General features: G+C 35.2%; 1 protein-coding gene across 1 annotated transcript in view; it reads right to left on the minus strand.

Annotated features, from left to right (window-relative positions):
- Positions 1-20,118, minus strand: part of cmet (CENP-meta) — a 370,306-nt gene that overhangs the window by 29,947 nt on the left and 320,241 nt on the right. Inside the window, exons 19-21 of the mRNA XM_090393925.1 lie at positions 19,335-19,454; positions 8,426-8,616; positions 5,549-5,646 (exon numbers count right to left, since the gene is read on the minus strand). Of these exons, the coding sequence (XP_090250051.1) occupies positions 5,549-5,646; positions 8,426-8,616; positions 19,335-19,454 (409 nt within the window). The remainder of the gene's footprint in view (positions 1-5,548; positions 5,647-8,425; positions 8,617-19,334; positions 19,455-20,118) is intronic.

Raw genomic sequence — 20,118 nt, forward strand, 5'->3', positions numbered from 1 at the left:
TATTATGTCAGGATTGTGTCTGTGAGTGAACTCTTGCAATTCCAGAATTTTGTTACTCAGTCCATTTGCATTCCATGCAGTGATCATGAGAGAGTTGGGATGGAATTTTCTTTCATTCATTATTGAGGGCTGTCAAAATTGAGTGGGTACCTTGTAGGAATCTTATCGTAGAGGATGGCGAAGGATTTGTCATGCTCAATTCTTGTAACATGGTAGCTAGTGAGGCAGTTAATACTGATGTTAGAATAGAACTTATTTGTTCATGGGATGGAACAGCCTTAGTTCGTGCGGCCTCTGCATAAGTTTTGGTCATTGCTTCTTTCCCGCATTGTCGAGCTTGAGATTATTTGGACCGGGGTGCAACCTGCAAGGCTGCCTTGAGCATCGCTGTAGTGTGTTGCTGACCCACGGTTCTTTGGGTGTGTAATGCATCCCTTGTAGGTGGCAGGGTGAGGTCCTCCACAGTTAGCGCATTTAGTTGGTGTGGATCTTGGCTTGGTGCACATGATGGTCGGTGGCCCTCGATGAATTTTAAACACCTGAAATTGCCTTGCAAAGTTTTTGGGCATGGCCAAACCTTTGGCACTGCCCAGCAGAAATTCTGAGGCCACAGATAGCGGTCAGTTCATATATTTCTTCTGTGCCTTGTCGATTTCTACGAGCACCAGTGGCATTGGCCGTTTATCTGACCTGAGCATCCTGCTCACTTTTACTAAGGTAAGGCCCCGACTCATAAGGTCAGCAGTGATTTCTTCAGAGGTGACACCTTCAGTTACCCCACAAAGTACCACCTTGAGATTCTTTTCACTGGGTAAATGTGTGATAAGGAAGACTTTTGTTATCCATTAGTTATGTCATTTGTCTGTAGTCAGTGACTGAAGCTGGCTGGATTTTGATTCCATCTTGATTTTTAGCCTAGGAATATGAGATTTTATGTTCTCTAAGGGCTGATGTGACAGTGGTCCATTTGTCCTTGTCCCTTAGTATAACAGGTGGAACCTTTTCAATGTTCCTTGGGACATCTGGTGTTGGTGAGTATTCATCTATCTGGTCTCTATAGTTCTACGTCTTTTGTTAGAATGTTCTCCCTGCAAGTTGTTTTGACAGAGGGATTTTGGTGACAGCAGTAATGAATTCTTCTTGTGATATCTCCTCCTCCTGCTCCAAGGGTAAATCGATTTAGAACTCATATTTTCTATATACAAGTTGTAAAATGGTGTATCACCATATTATTAAATACTCCAGATCAGAGAAAGTTTTACTGTTTTGTTAAAAAGTATATTATACTCAATAAGAAATCATATTCTTGTTTAAATCCTTTTCATGAGCATAAGCAAACAAAGTTTCTGTATGAAGTATCTATATATATAAAGGCCCTTGACATTATGAGTTATTGAGACAATTAATATAAAATCAACAGCTGCTATATAAAAGTCAACTAGGCTAGTTGAATATAGAAGATTGTATCTGGAAAATACAGAAAACCTCACTTAACGCGAATTCGATATGCGTGATAATCAGTTAATGCAATTTTTTTACGTTATGCAACATTTTTGTCGCCAATCTGCAGCAAGCAGCAGTACTTGTCAATGTAGCAGCTAGTTAACAATGACATTGCTGCAGGGGTTGCTGGCAACGCTTGACAGTTGACTCAATACTATCATTGCAAGTGCACGTGCAAATTCTGTTCTCTTGCTCAATGACTTTTCCTTCATTTTGCTTGAATTTCGATACCTATAAGGCTTTATTATATTCAACCCCTGATATGGAAAAGAGAAACACTGATAAAGAAAGCGCCAGTAATAAAAAGAGAAGAAAAGTAATTACATTAAAGGAAAAGCTGAAAAACTTGCTTAATTCCCATTCAGAACAGTTAAGTGAGAATGATTTCCTTCTACTAGAAGAACAGCATGCATACGAAGAAGAAGAAAAGGAGTGTGAACAAGATAATGTTATGACTAAGAAGCGAAATGCAAAAAGAACTTGCAAGAAATTTTTTGTTTCGGAACAAAGCTTCGAAGTCTGCCAAAATCTTGATAAAGTGATCGCTAGCTATCGCAAATTGCATGACAAGATGAAAAAAGTTGAGCACTATTCAAACATCTTTATTTAATTATTTAAATTAAGGGATATTACATCCCATATTGTTTCACAGCCGAAAAAGAAACTATATAAAGTTTGGCAAATCCAAGTGTAAGCAAATACCTGGATAGTGCAACACATAACCCATTTGGTAGTGCAACACTGAGGCAACTCATAATAAGGGTGGAGCAAGCTCCGATCACTATTTTTGGTATTTACCCAAAATAAAAAAAATAAAATAAAATAAAAAATAAAAAAATGATGGTACCCATAATGTGAAACCCAGCTCCTAGGAGCTGTATTGCTGTTCTACATTATGAGAGAAGGTCACTACCCAGACCAGTTTCAACCTTTATTGAGGTCTCATCAGTGAGTAGCTAGACCTAGATAATACCAAGTTTGTGGCAAACAGAGCTTACATACCCTATTATAAGAATTGCCAAGAAGGTGTCCTAATAAATTACTAATATATATGAAGAGCCAAAGGCTTCAATTCGGCAACGTAAAATTATTTAAATTAAGGGACCCTTAATTTGAATAATTTTACGTCGCCGAATTGAAGCCTTTGGCTCTTCATAACTTCACTTAATTTTTTTGGTAAAAAAAGTAGTTCAATCAAATGTTTAGACATTAAATAAAAATTTAAGCGATTGATTTTTGTTACCTTTGATGATTTTATCCTCTAGTAGAGCTTATACTTTTTTTCTTTCTTCAAATTTATGCTAACTGATGGATGAATTATAATTATTCCTATTGTTTATTGTATTCACTTGCTATTTTGCTTAGCTCGCATTAACTGAGGTTTTCCTGTACTTCACAAGCCAACTTATGTGCTTGGGTAAATGATATAATTTCTTGTCAAATATATATTACACTTCTTAATGGGCTTCCTGTACAATCTATAGGTCTTCAAATCCAATGCTAAATAGTTCCTTCTTTGTCCTCAACTTTCTACTATGTACAGAAACAGTTACTAACTACAGGTCAAAAGATCTCTTCTGTGTATATGTATATATGTGTATGTGTGTGTGTATGGGATTATCATTAAAAATATTATAAATTAATAATTATAAAAGAAAATAAGAACATAAATTTCAAAAATGAATAAAATTATCCAAAAAGTATTAGAAAAAAAAATCAAGCAATTACAAAGAATACATAATGCGATATGCAATATTAATTTTTAAAATGAACAAAAGATGTTAGAATGATAAAGTAGAAAAATGAAGCATATAAAATACTGCAATTTAATTTTTCCCTGGTTCCAATATATTCATATTTTGTAGGCATGATTATCATCACCGATTTCCTATATATAACCTCAAGGGATGACCAGACTACTATTATAGCACTACTTCAGTAAGTTTACATTATTAATAATCTCCTATCAACAATTATCCTCTAAATTAGTCTATTATATCTAAGCACTCCAATAATACTATATCTAATGTTTTGCCTCAAAGGCACTTCTGAATGAATGAATGGATCCACCTAGATCTTGGTCTGCCCTCTGGGTCTCTTTCCTGCTATCTTGGCATCAAACACCTGTTTTGCTAACCTTTCCTTTCCCATTCTATTTAAGTGACCATACTACCACCTTAGATTAGTCCTGCTCACACATTCTTGAATGAAAAAAATGCTGAGTTCCTTTCTAATATCTTCATTTTTAATATGATTCTGCTGTTGATGCCATCTGTTTAGGCCCCTAATTTTTCTAAAAACTTTCATGCCTGTGATCTCTAATCTAGATCAAGTGCTTTATTTCTAACCCAGCTCTCAGAGCCATGACTTAAAGCTGGTTTGAACACTGTTTCGTATACTGCTAGTTTAGTGTTTTGGCAAATTTCTCTCTTATTCCATATAAATTTATTCATATGGCTCCCTACATCAGCTTTGCTTATTCTTTTATCTATTTCCAGATTTAACTCGCCATCTCAATAAAAACTCTAAAGAGCATAAATATTGTACTTGTTCTATAGGCTCTCCATTCAGAATGCAGAAATTTTCTCTGCCCCTACCTTTTCATAGTTTGTGTTTTTATCTGATTTTCATGCAAAATTTGTTACAGGTGTTACTCAATTTAGAGAATCCTGGAGACTTGCACTGGATGTGTTTATAAGTACAACATCTGCATAAATCAAGAAAAACTTCCAATATTAGGTTTAATGTCACTTTCTTTCATAATGTCATCCATATAGATGAATAAAAGTGGAGATAATGAGCATTCTTGTCTTACACCTGATTTTACATCAAACCATCTTTCCGTATTTTCTTCAATTCTAACTGCTGACTTACAGCTAAATATAGGTTATGAATTACTCTGTATAATATTCCATTTCTCCCATATAATTGTAGTGTTTTGAAAAGCTTTTCCCTGGGCACCATGTTATGCCTTTTCCAGATCTCCAAAACTGAAGTACAGATCCTTGTCTTCTTCCCATGATTTTTCAACTATTTTTCAAAGTGAAAATCTGATCCTGACAAGCTCTATTTGGCTTGATTGTAGCTTGTTCTCTCAGTTCCCTTACACAATTTCCTCAACCTCTTTTTAAGTATGCTTGCAAAAATCTTACCTGGAGCACTTAGAGAAATTGCTCAGTAATTCTCACATTCAGCTTTGATTCTCCCATGCAGACATGATTAAAGTATTATTCTATTTATAATGTAATAATAATAATAATAATTATCATATGATGTACAATGGCTGTGAGTCCCCTTTACGGGGAGGTACAGTACCATCTCAGTCCCTCCAAATTTTATCCGGGCTCCGGAACCAGGCATAGCTGACAAATCAGGCCTATGGCTAGGTCAGTATTCCTGACCGTAATCCGTCTGTGTTCATGGGGCTGGTTTGCCTGCTTGCAGGATGAAAAACCCCAGATAAACTGGCAGGAAAAAACCTGCTGTCCATGCCCAAGACCGGCTAATTTGGCTGTGGCTGAGAAAGATCCTTAAGCTCCTCGCGTTGTTGACGGGAATCGAACCTAGGACACTCCTTCCCCAGGCACATGGTTGCAAAGCCCAAAGCCACTAGGCTAACCGCACGGACTATAATGTAATAATCTGTTATCTCCAATATTAATTGCTAAAATGATTATTTTCATCAGGAAATAAAATTATGTTGTAGCAACCTGAACTAATGATGGCTTGTTTTCGTGTAAATATTTCAACTAGCAAAAATTAATTTGTCATTAGAAATTCTTTTACCAAGCCAAGTTAATTAACAGATTCTGTTAACATTGAAACAAAACTTTCGATGTAGTAAGTTGCTATGTATAGCATAGAAGCAATAGCGACCTCTAGCTAAGGGATCTCTAATGACTGATTAGCATCCACTACTTAATTAAACTAAACAAATTTATATTTGAATGGCAAAGGAATTAACTTCAAAACCTTTTTAGCTGAAACCTTTGCAGAACATGGCAAAAAATAATAAATAAATATCAACCAAAAAAAAACTACTTACATGTCATATTAGATTTTTCTTCTAAATGTCTTAACTGAAGCCTTAATGCTTTCAAATTTTTCTCAGAAGAGTGATATTCTTCTTGCAGGCACTGAATTCTGTTAAATAAGAAAATATTAGTAAATTGTATTTAGAGACTTCAAACAAATTAAAACAAGTGTGTCAGTTATTAATGTAGATGGTTTACTTCTCAATTTGAATGTGGCTACTTGCTGCGATGCAAGATATTTATAAATAAAATTTGCACTCATCTGAATCTATCATGTATATTTTAATCTTTTCCATCCTCATTAGATGCATGTATTATATTTTTTATAACAATCCTGCCCATGAACTTCTCAGAACTTATTGGTTCATCAGCAATATGAATGGAAGCTTGATCCAAAGGAGAGAGACAGTAGGAATGAATGAGGAGAATAAACTGTTAAGGATGATGCTAAAGTTTATCTGACAAGTGATGTTGATTGATTACTAATTTCTTTTAAACAAGTTTCAAAGAAAGGAGTGGAATTACAGGTGTAAGTTTGGAAGTATTTATAAAAGGTGCATTATGAGAAGATGTTGAATGTTTTTTTTTGGTGTACACACACACACAGAGAGAGAGAGAGAACACCTCTATTTACTGTGGCCTGTACAAGATTGGTTCAATGCTATAATATAGAATTTTGTATCATTTTACCAAATCAAATGTTTTCGGTTTAAACTAAAATAACTCAATATACGCTTGTTTTCATAAATTAAGGAACAAAGAGAAAATTGTGATAACTTGGGAGAAAATAAAAAACAAATGAAAGTCAGGAACATCATGTAAAAAGTAATGACAAGTCTAGTTGTCCAAATGAGTAGCACTCTCAGAAGTTTATGCAAATGAGTCATGAAAGCAGACATTTTGGAGCAGTTTTCACTTGTGTATGAAACGGAGATTTTGTGTAATAAATTTAGTTTAATCCTTTATCCAAGTGTGAGCAAACAAAGTTTGCACCTGAAAGTATCTTCAGGACTGGGGTAAGGTGGTACAACACCGGGCAACTGTTGCAAAGGTGGAGCAAGCTAACATCACTCCTATCTCAGTATCTCCCATAATGCAAAACACATCTCCTTGCGGATATGTATAATGTTATGCATTAAGGGAAGGGCCATTATCCAGACTAGTTCCGACCTTTATTGAAGTCTCTTCAGTGGGAGCCAGGCCCAAGTGGAGATACGAGGCAGAAGTATTAGCAAGGTCATCTTTACCTATAGGAGTTGCCAAACGGTGTGCCACCTTTTTATTAAATTACTCTGGATTTAGAGAAAGATGTTGAAAGTTTATTTTTCACTTGGTTAGACTATCATAAATTTAGTTTAATCCTTTATCCAAGTGTGAGCAAACAAAGTTTGCACCTGAAAGTATCTTCAGGACTGGGGTAAGGTGGTAACAACACCGGGCAACTCGTTGCAAAGGTGGAACAAGCTAACATCACTCCTATCTCAGTATCTCCCATAATGCAAAACACATCTCCTTACGGATATGTATAATGTTATGCATTATGGGAGATACTGAGATAGGAGTGATGTTAGCTTGCTCCACCTTTGCAACGAGTTGCCCGGTGTTGTTACCACCTTACCCCAGTCCTGAAGATACTTTCAGGAGCAAACCTTGTTTGCTCACACTTGGATAAAGGATTAAACTAAATTTATTATAGTCTAACCAGGTGAAAAATAAACTTTCAAGAGATTTTGTGATAACAATATTCTAGGATATGGCTACAAGGCATTTAAAATATGAATTTAGGTGATAAGCCATCATAGGATTAGAGGCTGGCCAAAGTCAGACAGAAGCAGCCAGATGGTTGCATTTGAGTTATTCTGTGGTTCATAGACTGTACAATCGTTTCCAACAGTCACAAGCATCCTAGAGATACAGTGAAAGAAGGCCATGGGCTACAACCACAATGGGTAACTATCTCCAAAACAGGAATGCTATCTTGAATCAGCTAATATCTGATCTTGCCTTGACTATAAGAGGATTGGTATTTCATTCCATGGTCCACAGAAGGCTTCACAAAGGTAGTCACAGATGACTGGTATTTTGCATGGTCCCTATCCTCATGCCACAGGAAGAACATTTGAAATGGGCCAGGTTATGTTCCAACTAGACTCAAGACCAGTGGGTCAGTGTTGTTTATAGATGAGTCCAGATTTGTTCTACAAAGTGATACCAGGTGTGCTCTGATCTGGAAAGAGGTACACATTATGATCTCTCTCTCTAATATCCATTAAAGAGACACTTACGGTGGGCGATGGCTTGGAGAAGCATCTCATTGGGTGGACACAGTGACCTTAGCAGAACCATGAATGCTGCAACATTGATAAATGTCTCCCAGGTACCTGGGAGACATTTATTCTAAAAGATCATAGTGCTCATCCTCATCAAGCAAAGCTCATGGACCCATATCTTCAAGAAGAGACTATCATATGTATGGACTGGCCCAGCCAGGTCTCTTGACCTTTATCCTACTAAGCATGCATGGGATGCTCTAAGTAGATGTGTTGCTGTTCTCAAAACCTTGAGGAACTTAGGAGAGCTTGCAGGAGCAATGTGACTCATTACCAATTAAACTCATGGGTGCCATTATCAACAGCATTGAGGCACTTTAAACATTCTCTTCACGTATGTATTTATTACTGAACTATTTATTTACAATTTTTGTGGGTGTTTCTTTCACATCTTATCTTATATCATACTGATTTTCACCAAATTGCATAAAAATTCATCATACAGTTTGAGATATGATTTTTCTCTTTGTTACTTAATTTATAGAAGCAGTGTACTTTAATAAAGTTTTGACAATATACCAAAAAAGTAACTTATCCAAACATACATGAAACACATACCTTTTTCTTTCAGAAGACAATTCATTGGTTAAATCCTTTATTTCCAGTAATTTATTTTCAAATTCTTCAAAAGGAATAACTAAAATTTCATTTCCATCATCAGTTGTGCATGTTGCATGATCAATAAGAACCCGTTTATTTTCCTGCATTTTTATATTCTTCAACTGTTCTCTAAGACTTTTTCTTTCTTCCTATACAAAGAATGAATAACAAAATAATAAACATATATCAAATCTACAAGCATGCAATGTTTAACATATAAAAAATATTCTTTTGAATAATTATTAAAGTTCAATCATGATGTAAATACTGTGGTTCTATATTTATTTTAACAATATTATAACTATATGTAATGCAAGGCTTAGGTGTGGATGATTATGCACATCAATGCTTCATGGTATAAACAACCCCTGAAGAACAAAATAAATAAACAATTTATTAAGGTGCTAATATTTTGCTGGATTTCTAATTAGCATCGCAGGAGCACAAAATACAGCTTGTTAATAAACAGAAACAATTCAACTAGGTAGTTGTAGAAACAATTCAGATTGTAACCGAAAAAAGTAACTGATATCATCTAAAAGCAAGATATAAGGAGATTAATTCAGAGAAGCCAAGCAAGATGCAGTCATCCTAGAAGACTGTCTCCTAGATCTTTGGAAAATTCATGTAACTATACTTTTTGAGGTTGGAGAGTGTTTCATAGTTGATGCTGATTCTAACAATAGTCTTTCAGACTTGTGGTTATACATATGTGCATATTACGATTATATATATATATTATTTAGATAAAATATACATTGGAAGAAAGGCAACAAAAAAAAAAAAAAGAGTATTTACATGTTTGCAAGAATATGTTACAATATAAGAAAATGGATTTTCTTATTGGATATATAATAGAAAGGAGGCAAAATACATGAATGGCAGAGAGGATCAGTCTTTTTAGTAAAAGACCGACTAATGTTTCTTTGTGATAATGATATTCCAGAAAAGCCTGCTTTGTAGTTTCCTATGCAAGTTCCATACGAGGTTTTGTTCTGATTTGGTGATAGTTATCTCTTGTATGTTTAAAGCATATTTGATGGCCTTGGCGTGGATGAAGAGGAAGTTTCATATTCTGTGTCTCTTTTCTATATGGACTAAATATCAAAATCTTCTTGGTTGTGTGTGTGTTACAGGTGTGTGTATTCAGGGAGAGGTGATCACTGCTTCGTTTGCAGAGAAGATCAGATGTGTGTTCTAAGTTACTTGGAATTTTGCAGAAGAGAAACAGATCTGATTCTGTAAGTTGAAATTTGTGGAGCATAGTAGGAGTTGGCAAGATGTTGTGCCATAGTCTCCACTGTATGTCAAAATCTAGTTTGGTACACACACGGATTTGTATGGCAGATCCCACTGAAAACTGGGTGGCACGTGCAGGTTTGTAGATGAGAGGGATCTGGATGAATAAGCGAAGAGGTACAAGGAAAATGGAGCAGCATGCGTGCAACACCTTCACTTATAGGAAGATGTCCTAATCATCAACCAAATGGCTGTGAGTGTGCTCTAGCATACTCTCAAAGTACTGACACCCCCCCCCCCAAATCCCCTTTTCCCATCACATTCAAAAAGCAATCTTTTGAATGTGATGGAGAAAGTCTTCATGGGAAAGATGTTTCCTCTGGAACAAACCTAACTGAACAACTTACCTAACTTATCCTACTAGCCACTGAATAAGGCCTGATTTCCCTTGAAAACGAGATCACACCTTTCTCCTAAAGACATTCAATCCGATGATACTTACGTAACAACCTTCAATTACATTATGAAACCACCCACCAGAGGGCTTATACTGTTCACAATCATCCGAATAGTCAGTTCTGCACTATCACCTCCTAAACTATCTCCTTTTTACAGATGCTCTACAGCATTGGGAAAATACAGAACTTACACTACACAGGGTCAACAGAGTCAGATGTACTTAGAGAACTGTTTTCAAATAGAAACAAGTCCTACAACCGGGCAGCACTTTTTTTCCTTACATGGAACTGGGCAGGAATAAGAATCATAGGGATCTCCTGATCCAGACCTTAAAGTAGAAAACGTTCACATGCCTATCATTGAAAATACCCCCAAACCAAAAAGCAATATCAAAAGATGCAAGTTGCTATTATTAAAGGCTTTTCAGATATCACCACCTTTCATCTTGTAACATCTGAAGTCTCACTTTCAATTCTTCCTTCCAACTACAAGAAAATACATCACTTCCTCGTGTCAGTGCCTCGAACTTATCCTTCACATATTCATCTTATAGAGAGAGAGAGAGAGAGATGTGTATATGTCACAAATATATGTAATATATTTATCTTTTTACATTTGATTCTTCTCTCATTTTTGCCAGCCTGGTTGGCTGAGTGGTTAAGTATATCTGATCACTAGCCAAAGACAGAGCTCAAATCCTGCTGCAAGCAGAAATGTTTATGATTGTAGTGATATTAAACCACTACCATGCTTGCTGAAGGCTAAGGCTTGAAAAAGATGTTTGGTTTTTGTAAAAGAGTTTGCAGATTATGTATAAAAATAAAACCACAAAAAATATATAAAATTAATGAAAATAGAAAAAAAACCCATATTCCACCCATGGTACTAATTTACTACAGGTTTATAGCCTTTCATAGGTGGGAGTCGCCCTAAAACATTTTTGTGATGAGATATCCATAGCATGGTATGCCAGTCCTGATTTCCATAATGGTAATAGCAAATGTAGTTTTTATGTTCAAGACAGATGTTCATAGATCTATCTACTAGCATGTCCAAAGTAGGCTAAGTTGCAAGCACATGGAGCTCCCACTTACACATCCTGGAGTGTAAAGTTAATTCTTCAAAAATCAAATGGACACTGCTAGTTGGATGTGTTGGTTTAAAAGTGACAGATTATATTTATAAAGAATCTTAGCTATCTTTTCAGATGTACCGTGGATATAAAAAATGAGAATGGTTTTGTTACAATCATCTTGTGTGTCAGGTGAGAGATATCCATGTCATGAGCAATGAATCTGTGAGTGTTTTCAGGATGTGTTGTTGGAATGGAAAAGGCTGTGACTGCTTATGTAAGATTCCAGTGTATGTATGTAGCTTTTCTAAAAAAAGAAATGGATAATGAACCATTTGAACCTGGTGTGTATGTGTGTGTGTGTGTATGCCAGGTGCAAATATATACAGCGTGTTCGGGATTAATTTGACATATTTATAATTAATTATATTTTTCCGTAAGTTACATGTATTAACACACACTTCTCTTCATTTAAAAGGTTGGACCCTTCTTCATTCATATACAAGATGTCAGAAAGGATGGATAGCTGGAACCCACCTGAATCATGGAAGAGAATAACTTGTATCATGATGATTCGTGCCGGCCATCAAAATAAGGATATTTCGACTACTGCCCAATGCTCCCTGAATACAGTAAAAACAATCAGGCATGAACTAGAGACTTGCAATGGTGACTACGAGGATGTAGCAAGAAGAAAGATCCCTAGCAGATGATCTGATTGCGTTCGTACAGCAGAATTCCTCGCAAATCTGCAGGAACAGGTGTTGAAGAAACCTGGCATTGGAATTCGGGCTTTGTCACGTGAAATGAATGTTGCAGCCTCTACTATGAAGCTTGCACTCAATGAAGACCTCCGCTACTACTCATACAAGCGCCGCAAAGGTCAGCTGCTTACAGAAAAGGCCCGTGAAAAACGTTTGATAAACGCGAAGAAACTTCTAAGCAAAGTGAAACATCCTGCGGAACCACAAACAATCTGGTTCTTTTCCGATGAGAAAAACTTTTGCCAGGATCAAAAACACAACACGCAGAATAACAGATGGCTTGCATACAGTACAAAGGACATTCCTCGTGTAATGCAGACTAAATTTCCCCAAACTGTGATGGTTTTCGGATGTGTATCCTCTGAAGGCAATGTGATGCCTCCGCATTTTTTCCAAGAGGGCCTCAGGTTGACTTCAGATGGCTACGTGGAGTTGCTAAACACTGTAGTCAAGCCCTGGATAACAAGGGTAGCCAATGGTAGGCCGTATGTATGGCAGCAGGATTCGGCCCCTTGCCACACCTCTGGGAAAAGTCAAAAATGGTTGTCTGAAAATTTCTACGACTTCACCAGTCCAAATGTTTGGCCTCCAAACTCCCCAGACCTTAACCCCATGGATTATTTTGTATGGGGCGCAGTTGAAAAAGACACCAATCGCACTTCCAGTAATACAAAAGCCCAGTTAATGGATAAAATTAAAACAGTTTTTGCGGCCCTTCCCAGGGAGACTGTAGCATCAGCTTGTTCGAGGTTCCGAAGCAGGATTGAAGCTGTGATCGATGCTAATGGTGGTTATTTTGAGTAAATCTTGTTGATAGTATTGTAATTAACTCTGCCTGTAATGTTTTTTGTCAATTCATTAAATTTAATAGATACAAAGAAGATTTTCTTTTTCCTTACGAAACTGTCAAATTTATCCCGAACACCCTGTATATATACCTGGTTAGTATATATCCCATCTCAAAACAAGAGAATGGGGATTCGAAGCTTGCCATGGATATGAATGTTTGTGATTGCCTTCAGGATGGATATAATCTCATCACCTGGTGTGAAACCACTGACCTGCTTATTGAAAGGCTCAAGTAGCTTGAAAAAGTTCTATGTTTGATCTCTAGAGAGGGTTTCTTGATTGTATAAAAAATAAAGAAAATATTTTTTAAAAATAAACTCAAAAATAACTATAAACAATCTAACCCACCCAGAGTACTAATGCACTATAGGTTTACGACTTTTCATAAGTGTTATCTAAAAAAAAAAAAAAAAAATAAATAATAAAATATGACTAGTGTGGCTATGCAAAATATCTCATGAGTTTCATTCACATACATTACATTTTGTTTTTTTAGGTGCCTTATTACACGATCTTAATATTAAAAGAATTGGAAACAAGTAGGGTTAATAAATGCATTCTTCTTCTTCTTCTTCTTTACCCCCCCCCCCACCACTACCATTAACCGTGCTGCAATACTGCATCAGGAAATTTAATTTAATGTTGTAATTAAATTCACTTGCATCTCCACAAAGAGAATAAAAGTTATGTAAGCATTACAATAATTCAAGTATTGTGTAGCACTTTCAGCCAATAACGAGTTTGAAGTTGGCGTGCACATATGCAGAGAGAGAGAGAGAGAGAAGGAGGAGGAGGAAGAAACTTATCGAGACATAACATGGTTGTTATAAGGTATCAATGTTTGACAGAAAGGGTTATAATGAACATATCTGGAGGCCAATGGATTTATCTGTAACTAATCATTTTTTTTAAATGGCTTATGATCATCAAAAGATAATCTAGAAGAAGGCTTCAAATATAGTTTTTCTTGTATGGAACAGTGGCTCAAGTTGGAGAAAGCACATTACAGTTGGTTTATATACTCTATGTTTGTTCTGTCCATGGATAGAATTAAGACTGAACATTTTATCTTGAGCAGAGAGTTGTGTGTTTCTTCTAATGCAGTGTTCCTTGTGATAGTGTGTATTACATAATACTGAAGACAAGAAAAAGATTATTATTCAGTTAATGGTAGGAACTTGCATTGTGGACAGTATGATAGGTATATTGTGAATGATATTTGCAGGCCTCCCTCAACAAGTCTTTGGACTCCGTAGATACCCAATAATAATAATAATAATAACTGTGAGACAAACAGTTTACTCTAATATATTTTATCTTCATGTTTAACTTTCTGGAGTGATGTAAATATTCCTGATGATAATTTTACTCAAGCTACAGAAGTAGGATGTGTTCCTTATTTTGTAATGAGTCTTATCTTTGATCCAGTGTGAAACAATTCCTTAACTGGGACTAATTGTATTAATAGGCTATAGTTGCTTGATCCTAAAGGAGTGTTTCCTTTATTTGTTGTTTATTGACTATAGTTGTTCTAATCTTAGTGTGGATCAGTAAAGGAATTCGTTTCCTTTGTTTTGCTGGCATTTTTGATTCCCAAATTTAAATTTCAAACATGTGAGTGTGAGAGAGAAAGGTATCTTACGATTTTCTTAATGTAAATAATTATGTTTGTATAGTTTTTGTATAGGATGAAATCTTGCAGCATTGGCATGATTACTCAGCTAACCTTTTTTCTGAAGAGTCTTAATAATCAAAACCTTGAAGATATAAAATACAAATGACATTGGATGAAGGAGACTTCCCTATTTTAAGAGAAGTAGAGGCAGCAATTAGTTTTCTAAACATGGAAAATTAACAGGCATATATACAGTAACTTCAGAACTACTGAAAGCAAGGGGAAAACCCATCATGGATGCCCTGCTCAAAATTTGTCAAAATGTGTGGAACAATGAATCATCACCTAAAGACTGGTGCACCTCTGTTCTAATTACTATTCCTAAAAAAGGAATAGTACAAAATGTGGTAATTATAGAACTACCAGTTTAATAAGTCATCCAAGCAAAATTTCCTAAAAATCTTACTCTCTAGGATTGAGAGGGAACCAGTATACTTTCAGAGAACTAAGGCACAATTTTGTAAAAACAAGAGTATAATAGATCATTTATTTACAATACATTTCACTTGAGAAAAATATATTAAGCATAACAAAATACTGTTATAATTTTATAGATATACACCCTCTGTCCAAAAAGAAACCGAACTTTTGATAGAAAATAAAACACAGGCCAATTATAAATATTCAAATCATTCATTTCAATCAATATACTCTCCCTCAGCTTCGATACAGCATTTAGCACAGTCAATTAATTCATTAAATGAGTTTTTTTATATCAGTTTTTGGGATACTATTGAAGATCGTGGTTACTGCCCCATGAACGTTTTCAATGGTGATGGCTTTCCTTTCATCGGCAAATGAAATTGGGTAAGAGAAAGAAGTCACAGGGTGCGAAATCAGATGAATACGGCAAGTGATCCAACACACAAACTTGGTTTTTGCTCTAAAACTGTCTTACAATGTTCGAACGATGAGATGGTGCATTATCGTGCAAAAGTGACCAGCTGACTGCATCACGATATTCATGCCGTATGCGAAGAATTCTCATTATCAATCGCTTCAAAACTTCGAGATAAAACTCACCATTGACCATTTGGCCAGGCGGAATGAATTCTTTGTGGATAATGCCCTTGGAATCGTAGAACCAAATCAGCATTGTCTTTACTTTTGACTTCTCCACACGACTTTTTTTCAGATGCCTCTCTTCTGGTAGTCTCCACTCAACACTCTGGCGCTTTGTTTCGGGTTCATACTCAAAACACCATGTTTTGTCACCAGTAACGATCATTTCAAGGAAGTTTGAGTCCTTACAAGTGGTTTTAATGAGGTATTTGCAGTGTTCAATTCGATACATTTTTTGGCCGTCAGTCAACTTGTGGGGAACAAACAGCGAATTCAATTTACGAAGGCCCAAACTTTTGGTCAAAATGTTGTGCACAGTTGATTTTGGAATCCCCAATTCATCTTCAATCAATCTCAAGGACTATTTTGAGTTTTCTTTGATGAAATCACGCACTTTTTGGATGTTAACTTCACTCAGTCCAGTTTTTGGACGGCCTGGCTTTTCGTCGTCTTCAAGCATCTGATGATCACTTTGAAATCGCTTAAACCATTTGTAAACTTGAGTACGGGATAAGCATTCATCACTGTATGTGCTTTTTGAAACATTTGATGTGTTTCGGTAAAACGTTTACCAAGTTTAACACAAAGTCAATCGCGGTTCTCTGTTTAACTCATTTTTCGATCAAAACACACCGTCACTCTTGGCACTATAACTCAGCTTCTAATGAAACAAATGGCATAAACAGTTGATGCAACACTAATGAAGATTGCCGCGTTTGACAACAAAAAGATACAACAGGTGGCGCCACTAATTTCTTCTATTTTCGAAAAGTTCGGTTTCTTTTTGGACAGAGGGTGTAGAGAAGGCCTTCAATTCAGTATGGCATAAAGCATTGTGGAGAATACTAAACCAGTATGAAACAGATAATGAAATAGTAAGCCTAATTAAAACTCTTTACTCAAATGTTAATAGAAATCAATGGCAACTACAGCAAGCTTTTCAAAACAGAAAGAGGCATGCGTCACTGCATACTTTCACTAATGCTTTTTAACATTTGTTTGGTATATATAATACACTTAGCCTTGGAAAACAGTGATAAATTACAGTTAGTGACAAAAAAAAAAAAAAAAAAAAAAAAATTGAAGATTTCGAACTTTACCAATGACATTGACCTAATAAAGAATGAACATCAGTAACAAGAATTAAGTTTCTAAGGAACTTAGTTGATCATGATTAAAGATCAGCATTCACAAATCATAAACATTGTCTTCAGCCAATAACCCCATGAAGATTTCAATGATCATTAATGATGAAAAATTGGAAGTAGTAGAAAGATTCACCTACTTTGGAAGCATACAACACAGAGATAGTGAGTCTAAACAGGAACATTTTGCATTGCTAAATGTAACTGTTGCCCTTCAGAGGTTACACCAACTTTGGAAGGACAATGAAACACAGCTTACTAAAAGACTACCTCATCGATACCCTTGTTAACTCTGTCTTACTATATGGATGTGAGCTTAGAAGGAAAACTTGCTCCATTGCCAGAATACAAGAAAATATCACTAAAGTATGTCAGAAACAGTTCTGGTAGCTGACCCACATAGCTCGATCAGATAGCTTACCTAAAATAGCAATTGAGGACTTGACTTCTGGTAAAAAAACACTGAGAACAACCTAGAATCTCTTGGATAGATAATATTAGAAACTGGATTAATTCTTCTTCTATACTTCTTCCAATTTTTCATCATTAATAATCACTGAAATTTTCATGAAATTTCCCTTGTTTTATTTGAGATAAAGATTAGCGAATGTAATATAAAGTTTATATACCATATTTTTCGATAGATAATGCGCATGCGCCAACTAGTGGTAGAGTTAGGAAGTACAGACAGAGGATGGAGGAATTCTTTAAAAGCACGTGCATTGCTAGTAGCAGTGGTCGATTATTGCATACACCCTGTTTTAAAATATTTCATAAAGTAAATCATTATTTGTTTATATTTTGTTATTAGATCCAGGGCCATGCCAACCCGAGGGTGCAAGGGGTACACCGCACCCGGGCGGAAACATTGATAGGGTGGCATTTTATGTAGCTAATATCTAATTTAGATTATACAATGCAATATTAGGGGCGACTGATAAAAGTTTGCACCCAGCAGCAAACACCCTTGGCGTGCCACTGATTAGATCCAATGGAAGACAGAAGTACTTCTCGGAGAAAATCCTACACAGTTTAGTTCAAGCTTGAAGTGGTAGAAGTAGCAAAGGAGGTTTCAGTTGCTACAACAGGGCACGAAAGGTCTAACTTTACTGTGGTTCTCTGTGTAACTGCAGCTGAGTCCAAACTGCCACCAATGGTGATTTTCAAAAGAAAGACTGTTCCAAAAGGTTGTGATTCCAAAGATATTATTGTTACTGCTTATGATAAAGTGTGGCAAAAGAGAAAAATGGCATTTTCAATCCAAAATCTTTGTTAGTGTTGGATTCATGTAGGGCACACACGACAGCAGAAGTTAAAACAATTGTAAGTATTCCAAATTTGCTGTCGTTCCAGGTGGTTTAACAAAAAAACTTCAACCCCTTGATCTTGCAGTAAATAAACCATTCAAAGACAATTTGCAGGCTGCGTGGGAAGACTGGATGATGAATGGCATCCATGAATATAACAAAATAAGGCAGATGAAAAGAACGTCATATAAAAATATAGTTACGTGGATTGTAGAAAGTTGGGCTGCTATAAGCGAAAAGTGTGTCAGAAATGGTTTCATTAAAGCACAAGGGAATGCAGTGGTGTCCAGTGATAATGATTATGAAGCTGAAGAAATACCAAACGAAATTTTTAACGTAATCGATTCTTTCAATATTGAGTCTGATGAAGAATTTTTTTTGGATTTGAATAGGGTAATGTTCAATAAATATTAAGTAATACTTCTACCTTAGTTTTGTTATTACATTTGATTTACCACTCATACCTTTCAAATGTATACCGCGCATGTTCATTTTTAACGAATTTCGACTTTGTGAGCATTATCTATCAAAAAATACGATAATATATAATGTAATAAAATGTAAAATATAAAATGTAATATAAGTTTAATATTTTGGGGAAAACTAGTGTTGTTTTTCCACATCTTTATAATCCTTTATGTGATCATATAGATGTGGATAAATAAATAAACACAATATTTATGATATTTTTTTAACCAGGATTACAAAGGCCACACATCAATTTACCATTAACAGTAAAGATGATCCTCCAATGTTCTCTAAATTTTTGATTCATTCGGTTTCATAAGAAAATGTTTGATGTATGACATTACAAGCAATTCAGCAGCTAGCCAATGCCTTTGATTAATACTTGTACAAGTTAAATAATTACATACAATGTTAGGTGTTTGAATATGCACATGTCCACTCAACTTTAGATGAGCAATTTTAAACCTATTTATTGATAAATTCTCAAAGACCAGATGATATAGCAGGCCACAATACATGGTGTAAGTTGAATATCCTTATATTACAATATCTCACTCTTCTATCTGTAATTTGTTTATTCTTTTCTTGATACGAAAGTAGCAAATAATAATGCAATAACAACTATTAATGGATAATGTAATTCACATAGAAAATAACAACATAACTATATGTTGTATATAATTTTTTCATTCTGTCATTTAACGAAAGAAGCTTCCAGTTTTTAAAAGAGCCATTTAATTTTCGGTTCATGAAGAACAGAAAAGCATAATCTCTATTGTAAGAAGAAAATACAAGACCTTAAAGAGAGAGAGAGAGAGAATTCTTACCTCAGCAGATTTAGCTGATTTTATGAGTATTCTATACTTCATTTCAAAGAATTCAATTTTTCTTTTATATTCTGCCTGTTCATTTTTCAAAACTTTTATTTCTTCTTGCGCTTGCTCATTCTAAAAACAATTCTGCATTTAATTATATAGAACTACTGTTGCTCTCCATATCTTATTATGAATTATTAATCAATGACATTTATTGAATATGAATTAAATGATTAAGAAGGAATCATTATTACAATACAATAATTATCTTTCAAAAAAATTCGGACATTTTATTTGATCAATAACATTATAATTATTTATTTTCATTTCGTTGTATGCTATGACATGTTTGATAATTGCAAAACTTGTTATTGAATAATAAGAGTCATGAGTGTGAGCATTTAAAGCTGGGTTATCTTTTCGCTTAAAAGGACTGAGCTGTCATTTTTAGTTGATGGGTGGATGCTCTACACGCTTAACCCACTGGTACTGCTATTGTTTGGAGAATACGGCAAGTAATTTTTATTTTTTAAACCAAAATGTTAGAACATTGCCTTTATGCTAGATGACCACTGCAGGGATCATCACTCACATCACTTGATTTTCATAAGATTGTTTTAATTTCACAAGTGCTTCATATGCAGATTCCTTATCATTACACAAAATTTATATTTTCTTTGTTATTATTTTTTAAATAATGATCACTCATCTTCTTGAGCACATTTTGAAACTCTCATTCCTTTTCTCCTTTCCATGTTATTACTAGCAAAAGAAGGCTCCAATGGGTTAAATAAAA

The sequence above is a fragment of the Typopeltis vanoorti genome, chromosome 6 (assembly GCF_054136105.1).
Source record: "Typopeltis vanoorti isolate ZY-2024b chromosome 6, IOZ_Tvanoo_1.0, whole genome shotgun sequence".
Taxonomy (NCBI): Eukaryota; Metazoa; Arthropoda; class Arachnida; order Uropygi; family Thelyphonidae; genus Typopeltis; species Typopeltis vanoorti.